Source organism: Anser anser (genome assembly GCF_964211835.1).
Source record: "Anser anser genome assembly, chromosome: 9".
Classification (NCBI taxonomy): Eukaryota; Metazoa; Chordata; class Aves; order Anseriformes; family Anatidae; genus Anser; species Anser anser.
The window spans coordinates 4,347,207-4,361,065 of record NC_139729.1 but is presented as its reverse complement, the minus strand read 5'-3'; the positions used below and the strand labels follow the sequence as shown (position 1 = coordinate 4,361,065).

At 44.2% G+C, this 13,859-nt stretch overlaps 1 protein-coding gene and 1 long non-coding RNA gene across 2 annotated transcripts in view; one reads left to right on the top strand and one right to left on the bottom strand.

Moving 5' to 3' along the window:
* The window catches only part of PAQR9 (progestin and adipoQ receptor family member 9), a 32,497-nt gene that overhangs the window by 16,624 nt on the left and 2,014 nt on the right, over window positions 1–13,859 (bottom strand). Inside the window, 1 exon segment of the mRNA XM_083848198.1 lies at window positions 12,324–13,857. Coding sequence (XP_083704324.1) covers window positions 12,571–13,857 — 1,287 coding nt within the window. The 3' untranslated portion in view covers window positions 12,324–12,570.
* Window positions 560–13,684, top strand: LOC310904040. The gene is made up of 4 exons (XR_014587993.1): window positions 560–1,118; window positions 1,223–1,293; window positions 2,375–2,427; window positions 8,401–13,684. It is a non-coding gene; the product is annotated as an uncharacterized lncRNA (long non-coding RNA).

Below are 13,859 nucleotides of genomic sequence, written 5' to 3'. Positions count from 1 at the left end.
GTCATTAGGCTGCGTTAACACAGACCGGTCTGGAAACAGAGTGGCAGAATAAAAGAGCCGTTCACATCCAGTGGGCAGCAGGTCAGCCGTGGCAGGGTGGACATGCCGTCGTGCCAGCCAGCCGGGTGTGTGCCTCGTGGCTAGCTCAGGCTTTACTGGAGCCAGTCCCACTTGCTTGTCCAAAGTTTGTCCTGAGAAGTCCTCACAGAAAGCTCAGGGCCAGGAAGGAGCCTTTTCTGTACTGATGGCTCTCTAATGCCTGACGTCACAGCCTTCCATGTCCTGAAGGCTGAAATCCTGCACAAGGGGATACTTCCAGATTTTTTTTTTGACCTGTCACATAGTTTGTTTCTTTGCTTGTTTATCATGTGAATGTTCAGCTGATATGTAAATCTAATAGGCATGGTAATCCATTGCTGCTGCCGTATGTATATGGTAAAGGAAACAGAACAAATAAACTTTTTTGTTGTTTGTTTGTTTAAATAAGTCAACATGGCAAGACACTCACTTCCGCTCTGACTGACTCACTCTCAGTTTCAGTTCCAGGAATGCCTAAGAGGGCAGCGTCATCCCCTCCAAAACATTTTTTCTTTTCATATGGGATTATATCAGCAAGCAGCTGCCTCTAAGGCATTATTTTTGCCAGACTGTCAGGCTGGCTGTGCCAGCTTCTCCCTGTGTTACAGGGACAGGGTATCCCTACCGAATAAGCCCTGGGGCAGCAGAGCTTTGCAGCTGGGGAGCCCCGAAGGGCAGCGCTGTTACCAGCTGTGCAGCCTCCAGGGGATCGGGGCTGGGCGGAGGTGCCTGATGAGTACTCCTCTGCTCCCCTCTGCGCACTGCAAGTGAGAAATACAGTGGCTAGCTACCATGGAAAATGCGTGTCCTTGCTGGAGCCCTGCAGCGTCCCCCCGGCCCGGCTGGAGGGGCATCCCCGCACCCGGGGAGCGGTCTGCGCGCTCCTCCTGGCGGCTCTGCTGCCGAGCCTTCAGCCCCACGGCCGGGCCGGCCGCTGCACCCACCGCGGCGGCTTCCAGAAATCCCTGCAGCCAGTCTGTCTGAAATAGACACTGCGCTACGCTGCACTCCACTCGATCTTCACGCACAGCACTGCTCAGGTTTGTGTATGGAGTGGGGCAGATAACAGAAATTTGAACTAGCTGACATTTTGCAATGTATTTGTACATTTTGTCTTTTTTTTTTTTTTTTTTTTTAATTTCAGGCTTGTGAAATACGAGGATTTGATCAAACTCTGAGGTTACAGAGCGCCAGCGGCCGACTTTGAAAATTAAGGTTTGTTTTCTTAAAACTGAGCAAGACCAGCTGGTTAGGAAACTCCTGTTGGTTGACCTCGGTGTGCTCCACAGGTCCACTGGGCACAGACCAATGTTGCAAAACTTTATTCTGAAGAGCAGGCCCTAATGCCTGTTCTGAGGAGCACTTGGCACAGCAGGCAGGCAGGGCTGTACCTGCCTGGTTCTCAGGCTGCTTTGAATCGTGTGTGAGGGCAGCCACTGTGGGATCACTGGGGGCTATGTGCCATAGGTGGACTAGCGCAGCGTGGAGATGTGCTGTGCCACTCGGCTTTCCTGCTGCATCCTCTCTGCCAGTACTGGAGCGATGTGATCAGGGAATAAGAGGGCTTTTTACCAGTCAGGATTATTCTTCAGCCTGTTTGTACCTTCCAGACAGCATGCAAAGGGAAGAGAATTGAGGCTGGTGTTTTGTTAGTTTAGCTCATGAATCACTCATGAAGGGAACCTCACTACCGCTAATCCGTTATGGTACACATGAGAGGTTTTCACCCTAGAGACTTCATTTACCAGCCCGTTGTTATAGGTTGTTTCATTCAGGAGATATTGGGTGATTGAAATGGTTTTTAAAACAAAGAGTGCTTAATGTTGAGTAATAAGCTGGAAGTCACTCACGTCTGGGGCACAGCCGGCAGTTCTGCCCTGACACTGAAGCTAGAAACCATGACCCTTCCAGGGCCTGAAAATCATAAATATTTATTAGCTATATGTGCATATTGGGCTAACGAATAGCATTCCTTGGGGTTATTTAAAAGCATCAATAAACTGCATTTGATACCATTAGGTGAACATCAGTACTTCCCACAGAGGACTTGCACCCTGGGCCACAACTGGTGTTGAGGAGAGGTGGACAGATTCACTGCGGGGCTTTAGTAGATCTGCTTGGAGAAAGTCACTGTGGCTTTTAGAAGAGAAAGCAGTGATTACTTTACTTGGTAATATTTGCAAGTCCACTAGTTCATTTGCTTTGTGTTAATCTATGTAGCAACTATGCCAGAAAAGTCGAAGTGAGCAATTATTTTCAACTATATGAGATTTATTTTTCCCTTTTTTTCCTTTAGTAAGGAAGACTTTTAAAATGTATTGTTGGTAACAGCTGGCAATCTCAACCAAGGTATGTAGAGCACTACAGATTTACAGACTTTTTTATAAACAGTTGCCTTCTGAACGCATTTACCATGTAAGTAGTTCAGCCTGATGTCTGAATATAGGAATACTCATCCCAGCCTAAGTGTAATGGAGGCATACACTATCTTCCATTCGTTATATATATTCACTATATCCTTTGGGTGACTAATCATATCAGAAGAAGTAGATCCTAACGTGATGGCTCTGTATTCCCTCTGAGGTGTTACGGCTGCTGAATGATGAAGTTGGCCATAACTTTATGTGATCTTAATAATACAATTTGAATATTGCATTTGAGCAGGATTTCCATTCTCATATACCCCGAATTCCTTGTGCTTGACTGATTTCAGTTAAGTCCAGTTATTTTTTATTGTCTAAGGTACATCTGAATTTAAAAATAAAGGATATAGCTTACTTAATGTTGAAATGGAATACAGGCCGTGTTGCTGAGGACAAAAGTATCCTACACATACTATTTGACTTCTGTGTTTAATCTTTGAGTTTGCCTAATGCAGAAAAAAGACACATTCTTTTAAACCAGGTTAGCTAGTCAATGCATTTTATAGTGTTCAGTAAATGGCATTACTGTTCCAAACTCCAAGCTATGTTTTTTCTACTAGACTGCAAGAGACGATGTTTTGTTATTGTAATTGCTACAATTGGAAAATTTGCAGTTCTATTTCATGACTAAATTGGTGCAGTTCTAGCTATTACATAAGTATTTTGTTCTTTGTGTCGTATTAAAATCTTTCAGACAATGATCTGAAACAAAAATGTTTTAAAGGACTAAGGCAGGGGAGGGAATGTGGATCTTGGGTGAGGTGCTTGGCCAGCCCACAATGTCAGAGGGTAGGACACTGCCTTGGGCTGAATGGCAGATTTGCTGTGCCAGATTCTTGCTGGCAGCATTTCCCTGGCACTGTCTGCTCATTAGGGCTCTGCTTCTATAGCATGCTTAAACACAGGGAAACGTTCACCCCTGTGAATGAACAAAGATAAGCATATGTGCATATTAAAGGTAAGCATGTGCTTATGAGCTTTGCTGAATTTGGGATAATAAAAAATTGAATGCATGTGTGTGCAAAGGTATCAGAGAAGCTGTTCCAGGGACCCGGTTACCTTTCTGTCATTAACTATCTTATTTCTGAGTACTTCAGATATTGCTGCTTGTTATCCGTCCTGCTGACACTTCAGCGTTGCTTTTCCAAGTGCTGCTAAAAAGGACAGCTAAGATTCTGGGACACTGCTGTGTGCCAGTGACTGAATTCCATAGCCTCAGGAATGTGGATGCAGAGAGCCCTGCATATAAAGGGGGAAAAATCAAAGTTTTCCTTCTTGTGCACATGACATTGCCCAATTCCTCAGGACAACAGAGAGTGACAGAGAATACATCTTTCCTTGCAAAGGGAGGATAATAGATAGATGAGAAGTACATTTAACGCTAAAAATGAAGGATGACTCTATTTTCATTTTTGGCCAGTCAGGAAAGACACAAAACAAATAGATCCTGGGGGCAAGAGAGACTCAAATTAGAGAATTAACTCTATCAAGATGTTTAATCTCCAGAAGGACTTTGCAATATTGGTGTTGCTATTTTCCTGTAAAGCATATATCATATACCCAAAGGCTGTGCTCCTTGGCAAGAGAAATATTTCCAGCTACCCAGTAAGAAAAGTCTGCTGTCACTCTTGATAAGAAATTTGCCTTGTAATAGAGAGCTTTGTGGTGCAGAGGAGTGTATGTGTAGTGTCTACCCCATACCTCATACCTCATTACTGAACCCAAGATTTAGCCTTAGCATCAATACTGATTTGCTTTTCATTTTTACCAGCTTTTTCATTTTTTAACAGTTCACGGAATCATAGAATGGTTTGGGTTGGAAGGGACCTTAAAGCCCACCCAGCCCCAGCCCCTGCCAAGGGCAGGGACACCTCCCACTGGCCCGGGCTGCCCAAAGCCCCATCCAGCCTGGCCTTGGGCACTGCCAGGGATGGGGCACCCACAGCTTCTCTGGGCAGCCTGGGGCCAGGGCCTCACCACCCTCATGGTGGAGTTTCTTCCTAATGTCTAATCTAAATCTACCCTCTTTTAATTTAAACCTGTTACCCCTTGTCCTGTCACTACACTCCCTGATAAAAGAGTCCCTCCTCAGCTCTCTTGTAGGTCCCCTTTAGGTACTGGCAGGCCGCTGTAAGATGTCCCCAGGGCCTTCTCTTCTCCTCTGGACGCACTCTAACATCTGTTTGAGCTTCATCTTCACTCACAGATTCTTCTAACTATCCATTATCCTACAACTGTACTTAGAGAAAGAAATTGAATATTAAAGCTGTGCATCACATTTCTCTTTCTCTACACATACCCTGTCCTGACTTTTAGGGCCATTTGTCAGATAAGTGATGTTATAGTAACAAAATATAGATTGCCTTCAGATTTCCAGCTTGGTATCAGAGCAACTATGGAGCAATCTCAGCTGAAGGCTGCTAACTCAATAAATTACCCACCCCAGTAGTGACTTTTGTTGCCTTCTGTCCTGCTCAGTATTTTCCCATCCTGGCTCTATAAGTTTTGTGAGGTCTTGCTCCAGCATATTCATGTCCAGCAGTCAGATCCAGAGCCTCCTGTTACCATTACGAAGGGTCTTAAATGGTGACAGTAGGATGCAGTTTTTTGAAGTGTTTGCTTTTTTGTAGGATGCAATCTTCTGAAGTATCTGTTTACTTGTGAGCTGGCACAGGGTAGTTTTGCTGTGCTCATCAAATACTTGGAGTCACTACCGTAAGTCAAACAGGATGAACAATCTGCAAATCAGAAACCTTTTTATATGAGCAGCTCTCAAGAATTTCACTTCTGAAGGAATTACATAAACCTCCAATATAAGATGCTACTTTTCACTGCTGATGACCCTGTGTATATGTACTCTGTACAGACAATACTCAGAATGCTCTGTACTTGGATGGCCAGCACCTGTATCCCAAACTCTCTAAACTTCAGATTGCAAAAGACTGCATCAGGTATCAGCCTTTTAATGGTATCAGCAGGTGCCTGTTAGGATCATGTTAGGCTACATCACATCTTGCTGAATTTTGAGACAGAAGGCTTACAGTAGATACTTCATGTAATTGCAATTCATTGAGTGCATTTTGGTGCCTGACTTGGACTGAAAATGATGCTTTCCCACTTGGAACATTCCTAGTCTGCCAAATGGGAGACTTTTATTTGATGCCAAATAGAACTCTTCATTTCGCAGTAAATATTTTGTTGTAATTCTTGACATAGTTGTTGCCACCAATTTCTTGATGTTTCAGTGAGCACTGCAGGCAGAACACTGATCTCCTTGCACTATTAAAAGTAATGAATTTTAACGTAACAGGGATTCCTACCACGGATTGGTTAACAGATATTGGAAAGCTAAAAAAGGTCATGATGCTGTTTTATTGCTTTTAAATATAAAAGGCAATAAAATGCTAATGACACTCTTGCTGTGGTATAGTGTTTTCAGAAATATCAAAACCACCACACTGGAGTTGGAATTTCCTGTAATTAAGCTAGCAACATCTATGCTTGAAGATAACTATGTTCAACACATTTCTGATCCTACAGGTGTCACATTAGTATATATTAAGAAATGAAAAAAAAAAAACCTTTATAAATGCATTTCTACAAAAATGTACTCAGAATCAACTTTATTTATAGCTCACACCTTTTTTTTTTTTGCTAAAAATGCATAGTCATTACATATACAGTAGTCAGCATCCAAAAGTGTACAAAGAGTAAATTTTCAACCCCTCCCAACAGAATCAAATAAAATTCACACTTTTTGTTCATTGCATGCACAGACCCTTAAATGTGATACCTCTTACTTAAGCGTGCTTGAATCTCTATCAGACAGAAAAAAATGACTTGCTATAAACTGTTTCTTCGTACTAGTAGCCCCAGCTACAAACACAAATCTTTACGCATTCACACAAAACAGTGAAGCACTACTTCAGAATCCTCCATGTTCTTGAGTATGGTCAGCCAGGAAGCACTTGTCCTGAAAGCAGAAGTCTGCTGGTGTTTCCTTACAGGCAACTTTGAGTAAAAGCTTGCTTCCTCTGCCTCGCTCATTAATTTATTACTGAATTCAGTGGAATGAAACAGCATTTGTCCAAGGAAGTTGTGAAAATAATTTATTCCACACCCAGCTCCAAAACATTAAACATCTTGAATGGAGGTCTGTATCTTTCAGTGCACGTGACAGTTCCTCAGCATCTTACATCTCACCTGAGGAGAAGAGGGTACAGTCTCAGATGTAACTTGGGTGTTGGTTGTGTAGCCCTGACTTACAGGGGTGTTAGAGAAGCTGGGAATATGTTTGGCTAGGGTGAACTTCTAATGCTTAGAGGCTTTGACTTAATGAATCACTCCAATCCGTTGATAACTTAGTTGTGGTTGGTTTTTTGTTTGTTTTTGTTTGGTTGGTTTTGTTTGGGGGGGGGCGGTTGTGGGGTTTTTTTTGTGTTTTTATTTTTGGTCTCCAGTACTGTTGCCAGTTAGAAAAGCTCTTAAAAACACTGCCCTCTACTCAATGGTGCTGTTTGTATCAGTCCCTCCAGGAGAAGGGCAGCATGGGTTACCAGGATGATTAGTCAGGGCTCCATGGCAAAGGAAGAATACACATAAGTGATAAGAGGACGGAAGTTCAGTTTTCTCTCAAGAATAGGATTTGTTCTGTATTGTTGTTTTTGGGAATCAGGAGGAGAAAAGAGAAAGTTATCTTTCTGATCAACATAAGTTTACATTCCCAAATGATTATGCATATTTACTTACAAGCTTGATTTACTTAAGATCTTTTTACTCTTAAGAAGTAGCTTGAAGTTGACTGAAATTCCCAATGGCAGTTGAGACACAATCCTAGTCTTACAGACAGTGTAAGACAGGGAAATCTTGCTCCAGTGTTTCGCAGTAACTGGAATAAAACCCCTGGCTAAAAGAATGACAAGGCCTCATGTCAGGGTTATGATGCCCTTCAGTATGAACAAGTCACCAGTGAGAAATTCTGAAGAGAAAAGTACTTAACTCATGTATATATTCTCTCTACTCCTGACCCTTATGCATTCAGTCAATCTGCTTACTACTGCTTCAGGTCGCGATTGCTGCTGCCTGAAGCCAGTGGAAATTTTGCCATTGACTCCAAAGGACAGAGGGTGCGAACTTCCTAGGAGCGTAAGAGTGATGAGGGTTTGTCCCAAGAGTTCATGATCTAGTAACGTTCATGTTCATTGAAAATATGACATTCTCTCTGCTGGAGTTCAGCAATATTTCTTCTTAGCACCTAGGAGGGTCTTTGCATTTTTAAGTGCTTTACAAACATTAGCTAGTCTTCAGAGCAACCCTGCGAGGTAGTTAAATATATTTTTCCCCATCTTACAGATGTGGAAACTGAGACACTGAGGGCCACATTCAACCCTGGTACAATTCCAGTGATTTACATGAATTAGATTCATTCAGAATGAACACAGTTGATATAACGTGCCCTAGCTCACAGAACAGGTAGTGGCAAAGTAGGGATGAGAACACAGGCATTCCTGACCCCTCAGCTTGTTACAGGCCACTTGGTCATTTTTACTCTCATAGACAAAGAAAGACAGCATAATCGGGGCAGTTACTACAGGTATGATTTGCTTCTGTAAGGCATGTGGATGGTAATCAACTGAGTAAGTGCAATAATACTTTATGAATGTGCTGCCTCAGAGAGTTTACTTAAACATAAAGTAAAACTTTCAGACTGTCATTTTCTGCTGGGGCACTGTTGACAAAAACATAATACAGTAGCTGGATTCAGTAAATAAATAATAAACATGACACTCGAACAACTAAGCAAAGCTGTCATTTTAGTAAAAAACAACGTGTTTCTACTTTTAACTGCTAAATTTCTACAAGTGCAGCATGCAGATGAAAACTTCCCCTTTGTTTCCAGACTGCAGACTCCGGTCGTGCCAATGAGGCAGCTCACAGCTGTGCAGGTGTCCTGGACAGTGACATTCAGATGAATACACTGCAGAAGAAGAAATGGTGTTCCACCACATAATATGGGATAATTACTACAGACCAGGTATGTCAATCTTACACAAAGATGTGCTTGAAGCTTACAGGTTACTCTCAAGTGCCCAGAAGCTAGGCTTATTCAGTATGTGCCAGTGTGTAGACTGCAATTCTAGGCACATGCTATGTGCAAAGGGGAGCGTCCATGTCACCAGCATCATCAGCACTCTGGGAACTGGCCCCGTCAACAGTCTGTTCACATTGCCACAGGTATGTCAGTCTGAAGGTCAGTGTTGGCCAAAGAAGGAAAAACACGCATTTTCAGGCCATTCCCATGTGCTCCACCCTGGCCCTCATCCCCACACAGGCTCTACCACAAAAGGCCTGAAAAGCCTTTTTGGTTTTAAAGATGAGGTGTGGTGTCCTCTGCTCCCTAACCACAGTATAGACCTTATGGCAAGTACCCAGGCAATAAAAATATTATGACAAGTACTTATGCAAAAAGAGTTTGTTTTCTAGGATGTCCTTATGCATGTAGTGTGCAGGTCAGACCTCCTGTCTGAGCTCTGGACATGCTTAGGGACATTCAGCCATGTGCGTTTTCAAATCCAAAAGAGAACCTGCTCCCTGACAAGCCACACAAGTGCTGACATTCACTTCTACAAGAGCAAATTCAAGCACTATAATTATAGATGTCTTGTTCCACTTTTAACCTCTTTAACTCAGTTTTGTTCTGTCTATGTTCATGGAGATTCACTATTGAACATGGCAAATGGAGCAATTATCTACATAACATGTCCTTTACTGAATAAATACACACTCAAGTAGCATTTCCCTAGATATTCTTCACACTCCTTGTAACTTTTAATTTGTAGACACATTTTAAACAGACAAACGAATAAACATACATTAATTAGAACTCTTAAAAATTAATCACATCTACCTCCACTCATTCACTCCTGATACATACAGTCTGCTTACAGTGGCTCAGAGAGGAGTACTTGCAACCAGCATGTACAAATAGTTCCACAAAGAGCTCAGGCTCATGCACGTGCCTCAACATTTTGCCAACAGAAATGTTTTGAATGAAGCAATATTCTTAATCTCAGATCCAGGTGCCAAACCTGCAGTGGGACTGGGGCTCACAGGCAACTCTTGTAACAGCAGTAAGATTCCAGTAAAACTGCGGTTGGTTGCAATCCAACCTTTATACTGTTATCTGTAGTTGAGATATATATAGACGACCCTATGTGGCCTAACTGCAAATATCAAATGTATTTTTACAAGTTAGCAACAGCCTTCTTTGACATTGCCTCTTGAGATGTCCTCTACATTGTGGCTGACAAGCACAAATACAATTCATTATACGGTATGCTTTAAAGGCCTTTTTTACATTTGTTTTTTAATGTTGCTTATTTCTGAGCTGTCTTCTAGTGCTGAGATTTGCTGTCCCTGGCCTTTTTAATTCCTTTCTTAGTTTTTAATTGCTGGTTGGACATGCTAGTGGCATATCCTAGGCAAGGCATTTCTAAATAATTAGTTTTGAAACTTGGATGAGTCATTGCGCTCTGACTATTATGCCTCTATTATTTTAACTTGAGTACAGCGTATCTCAGATTTTGACCTCTTTATGAAGTTGTGGAAATTCGTAGCATGACATGATTGCAAGTCTTGATCCACTTGCTTTCTGGTGTGTTTCCATTTTTTTGGTTGCTTTTTTTTTTTTTTTTCCTTTTCACAATATAAAAAACATTTCAGAGCATGACAGTGACATGAACCAACCTCTTCTCCTACAGTGCAGATCATTTTCTGCTTTACTGGCAGATAAATAAAGCAATGCCATAATTTTGATAAAAGTTACTGAAAACATATAAAGTTAAAACTACTTCATATAGTTTGCATTTTCTTTCAGTGCAGGCTGGCAAATGAAAACAGCGCAGACAACCAAACAGGGGTGTGCTGTTTTTTATGGACCACCACTGATAACTCACAAGTGCACAACTTGGGAGCCACTGTTTCTGACAATTCTAACCAAGTCTCTTTAAGAGACCATATGTCACCCCACCACAAATTATTAGCAGAATTGTGGCTGGCAAAAGATACGTATTTTTCCTAGGCCATTCCCATTTTTCACTGAGAATCTAAAATATCCAATTCACTATCATTAAAATGGTTTGAGATAAAAGACAAAATGAAGCAAACCTGTATTTTCTTTTAGCTTATACACCCGCATAGGGAAATTTTCACAAGTCTGACATTGGTACAGGACACGCCAATTACTGGTTTCTGTGATGATTCTGACCTATATTAAGGACATGACCTCATAATCCCTATCTGCAGTCCTTCCTATATTCCTGTTATAAACAAAGGGGGCTTTGTCGTACAGAAGACTAAGGGACTGGACTCAAAACGTATACTTGGAGTTCGAATGTCATGTCCATGAAAATGGGAAAGATATAAGCAGATGTGTATTTCTGCAATAGAGGCAAAGAGGCTGAGTTAAAGAACCACTATGCTGTTTGCGTGGTATGACATCAGCGTTTCCCAAGGAAGTACCACCCTTCTTTTTGAAAATGGGGTATACAAGCAATTTCTCACCTGAACTTCAAGTTGTAATCCCCTGGTGTAATATTATTACATACTTGTTCTGTCAGACAGAATCAAAATGCATGTTTGAATTCTGCATATAATTTAGAAAGAAAATCTCTTTATATGAAGAGTAGGTTAAATCTGATCTGCAGTTAGCTGTTTGTTGTGTGAGAAAGATAATACCTGGATTGGAAAATATCTCATAATTCTTCTCTTTGAAATCCACCAAAGCTAATGAATGAGGACTTCAAAACACCCAGCTGTAGCCACAACTAATCAGAATAGGATAAAGCAGGGAATTATGTTAAAGTGCCAGTATCCAGTACTTGTAGGTCCTGAACTCATATTCAGCAGTACCATGTTCTGCAACTAATTTTAGAATGGTAAATTTGACAGAGTACTCTAATTAAAGAGCAGAAGAAACCAGTTCCACGTAATTCTTTAAAAGATCCAGAATGAGATCTCATGCATCAGTTACTCTCTTTACATCCACAGAACTCCCACCAAGCTTGGCAGGGGCTTATAGAAAGTCTGGCATCTGACTTTGACTCTAAAGGGCTGATTTTGGGGTGATTTACCAGGGAAGATAAAATGGCCCCCTAGCAACCCCCCCTTAATGGGACAGATGTTCCTGACACACTGAGGGAAGAGCCCTGCCATTATGCAGTGCCCTTCTCCTCCCCGCTGCCCCCACTCCAAAGGAGTTTGACCCCTTTCTTGTTCAGTTATTTTACATATCCCTGTATTTTATTTCAGAATCCGAGTGGTTACACAAACTACTCAAGCTTCACTGCCTGTCTAATTAAAGTCTCTCCATCAACTGGTAATTCTGTAATAATTCACAGCTGTTTTTGCTCTCTATTAAATCCGTTATGTTCCCTGGCTGAAAAGGCTGCAAGACCTTAAAAACTATTGATAGCTATTAATTTGTTTGCATTTAAAATCCAGTATGTGGCTACAAAGGCCTGTTACAGTATCACAGAGGAAAATAAATGTCAGTGCATAATCTGCTAGGAAATTTCACACAGGAGTTGATTAAAAGTCTATGAGTAATCATTGCACAAGTGTGTCTTCAGATGTATATATATACACATATATATATGTAGCTAATAAATATATAGCTATATATATAAACATATATATATATGTATATACATAGCTAGTTTAAACTTAATTGTTATGAAACTAGTAAGTGGCATTCCCAGTTCATGCATTCTTCCTAGTAGCAGAACTAAATTATTTCAGCTTATACTCTAAGCAGCAACATACCAGTAAGCGTTTGCTTGCTTCCCCTGGTAACATAGTAGTTTAACGAGCATGAGTATTTCCACCATGGTCATTTTCTCTAGCAACCTTCCACGAAAGGGACCTGGCTCTTCCACAGGCGTTTCCCCCAAGTTTCACAGCATCTCGAAGACATGCTTGGGCCAGTCTGAGGGTTGCCAGTCTGAAGGTCACTGGCTGAAGCCTGAGGTCTCCAGCCTGAGGGTTGCTGGTAGGGTGGTCACCGGCACGATCAGTCCTGCTTGCAGAGGTCTGCGACACTGAGGAACCTCCTAACCACCACGGCCAGGCAGAGCGTCAGCAGCAGCATATACCCCACGGTGCCCAAGTAGGTGGGAGTAGCCGGGGATGCCTTGAGGAACTCGGCCAGCCCATCCTCCACATAGTGCACCTGGTCATAGATGCTGAGGAAGGTGAAGATGTGGAAAAGCTGGTGGCTGTGCCCCACAATGTCGAAAAGCCCCGGCTGGATCCGCTCAGGGATTTTGCTGACGTTGAAGAAGGCGGCCACCAGCAGCCAGCAGTAGCGCCGGTAGAAGTAGACGAAGAGCGTAGGGTTGCGGGTGCGGAGGTCGAAGAGGAGGCTCTCCAGCATGATGGGGCAGGCCATGCTCAGCGGCATGGCAAAGACGAAGGTGCGCACGGCAAAGGGGTAGGCGCAGCAGGCGGCTCGGCTGCGGCAGCAGGCGGCCGTGCAGCCCACGGCCAGCGCCAGGGCCACAGGCAGCACCAGGGCACGATAGGCCGCGATGGGCAGGCTGCAGTCCAGCTGCCAGCCCAGTTGCTGCTGCACGTAGTGGCTCATGGCGCCGGCGTCCAGCAGGCTCAGGCCTGGCAGCAGGTAGTAGGAGTAGGCCACGGTGCTGGCGAAGCCGTAGTAGCTGATGGAGGCATAGTCCAGGTAGAAGAAGGCAGCGCGGAGGCGCGGGGAGAGGCAGCTGAAGAGGTGGGCCGTGCAGCTCATGGTGAAGGTGAGCAGCACCCCAGAGGCGTAGCACCAGAGGGGCAGCAGGGCCGGGTGGTGGAAGGGCACGTCCCCTGCACCCCGCAGCAGCAGCAGCCGCCCGAAGCGGCTGAGGAAGAGCAGCAGTGGGATGAAGTGGGTCCAGAAGTTGAGCGTCTCGTTGGTGGGCTGCAGCACCGAGGCCAGGCACTCCTGCGCCGAGCAGTGCAGCCGCCGGTACCCCGAGAGGATGAAGCACTCCACGAAGTCCTCGGGCACCTCGTCCCACCGCAGCAGGGCGGCGGGGCGGCCGGGCGGCGGCGCCCCCTCTTCCTCCTCCTCCTTGGCCCCCTCTCCGGCCGGCATGCTGCCCCCGCCGGCCCCGGGCCCCCCGGCCGCCCCCTGCCCGCTCCCCGCCGCTCCCCGCCGCCGCCTCCCGGGCGAGGCGGAGCCGCCGCTCCCGCAGCCGCCGGCGGAGGAGCCGCGGTGGCTCTGCGCTTCTCCTCCTCCTCCTCCTCCGCCGCCGCCGCCGCCGCCCCCGGCAGCATCACTCATCGCAGCGCGGGCAGTGGCGGCCC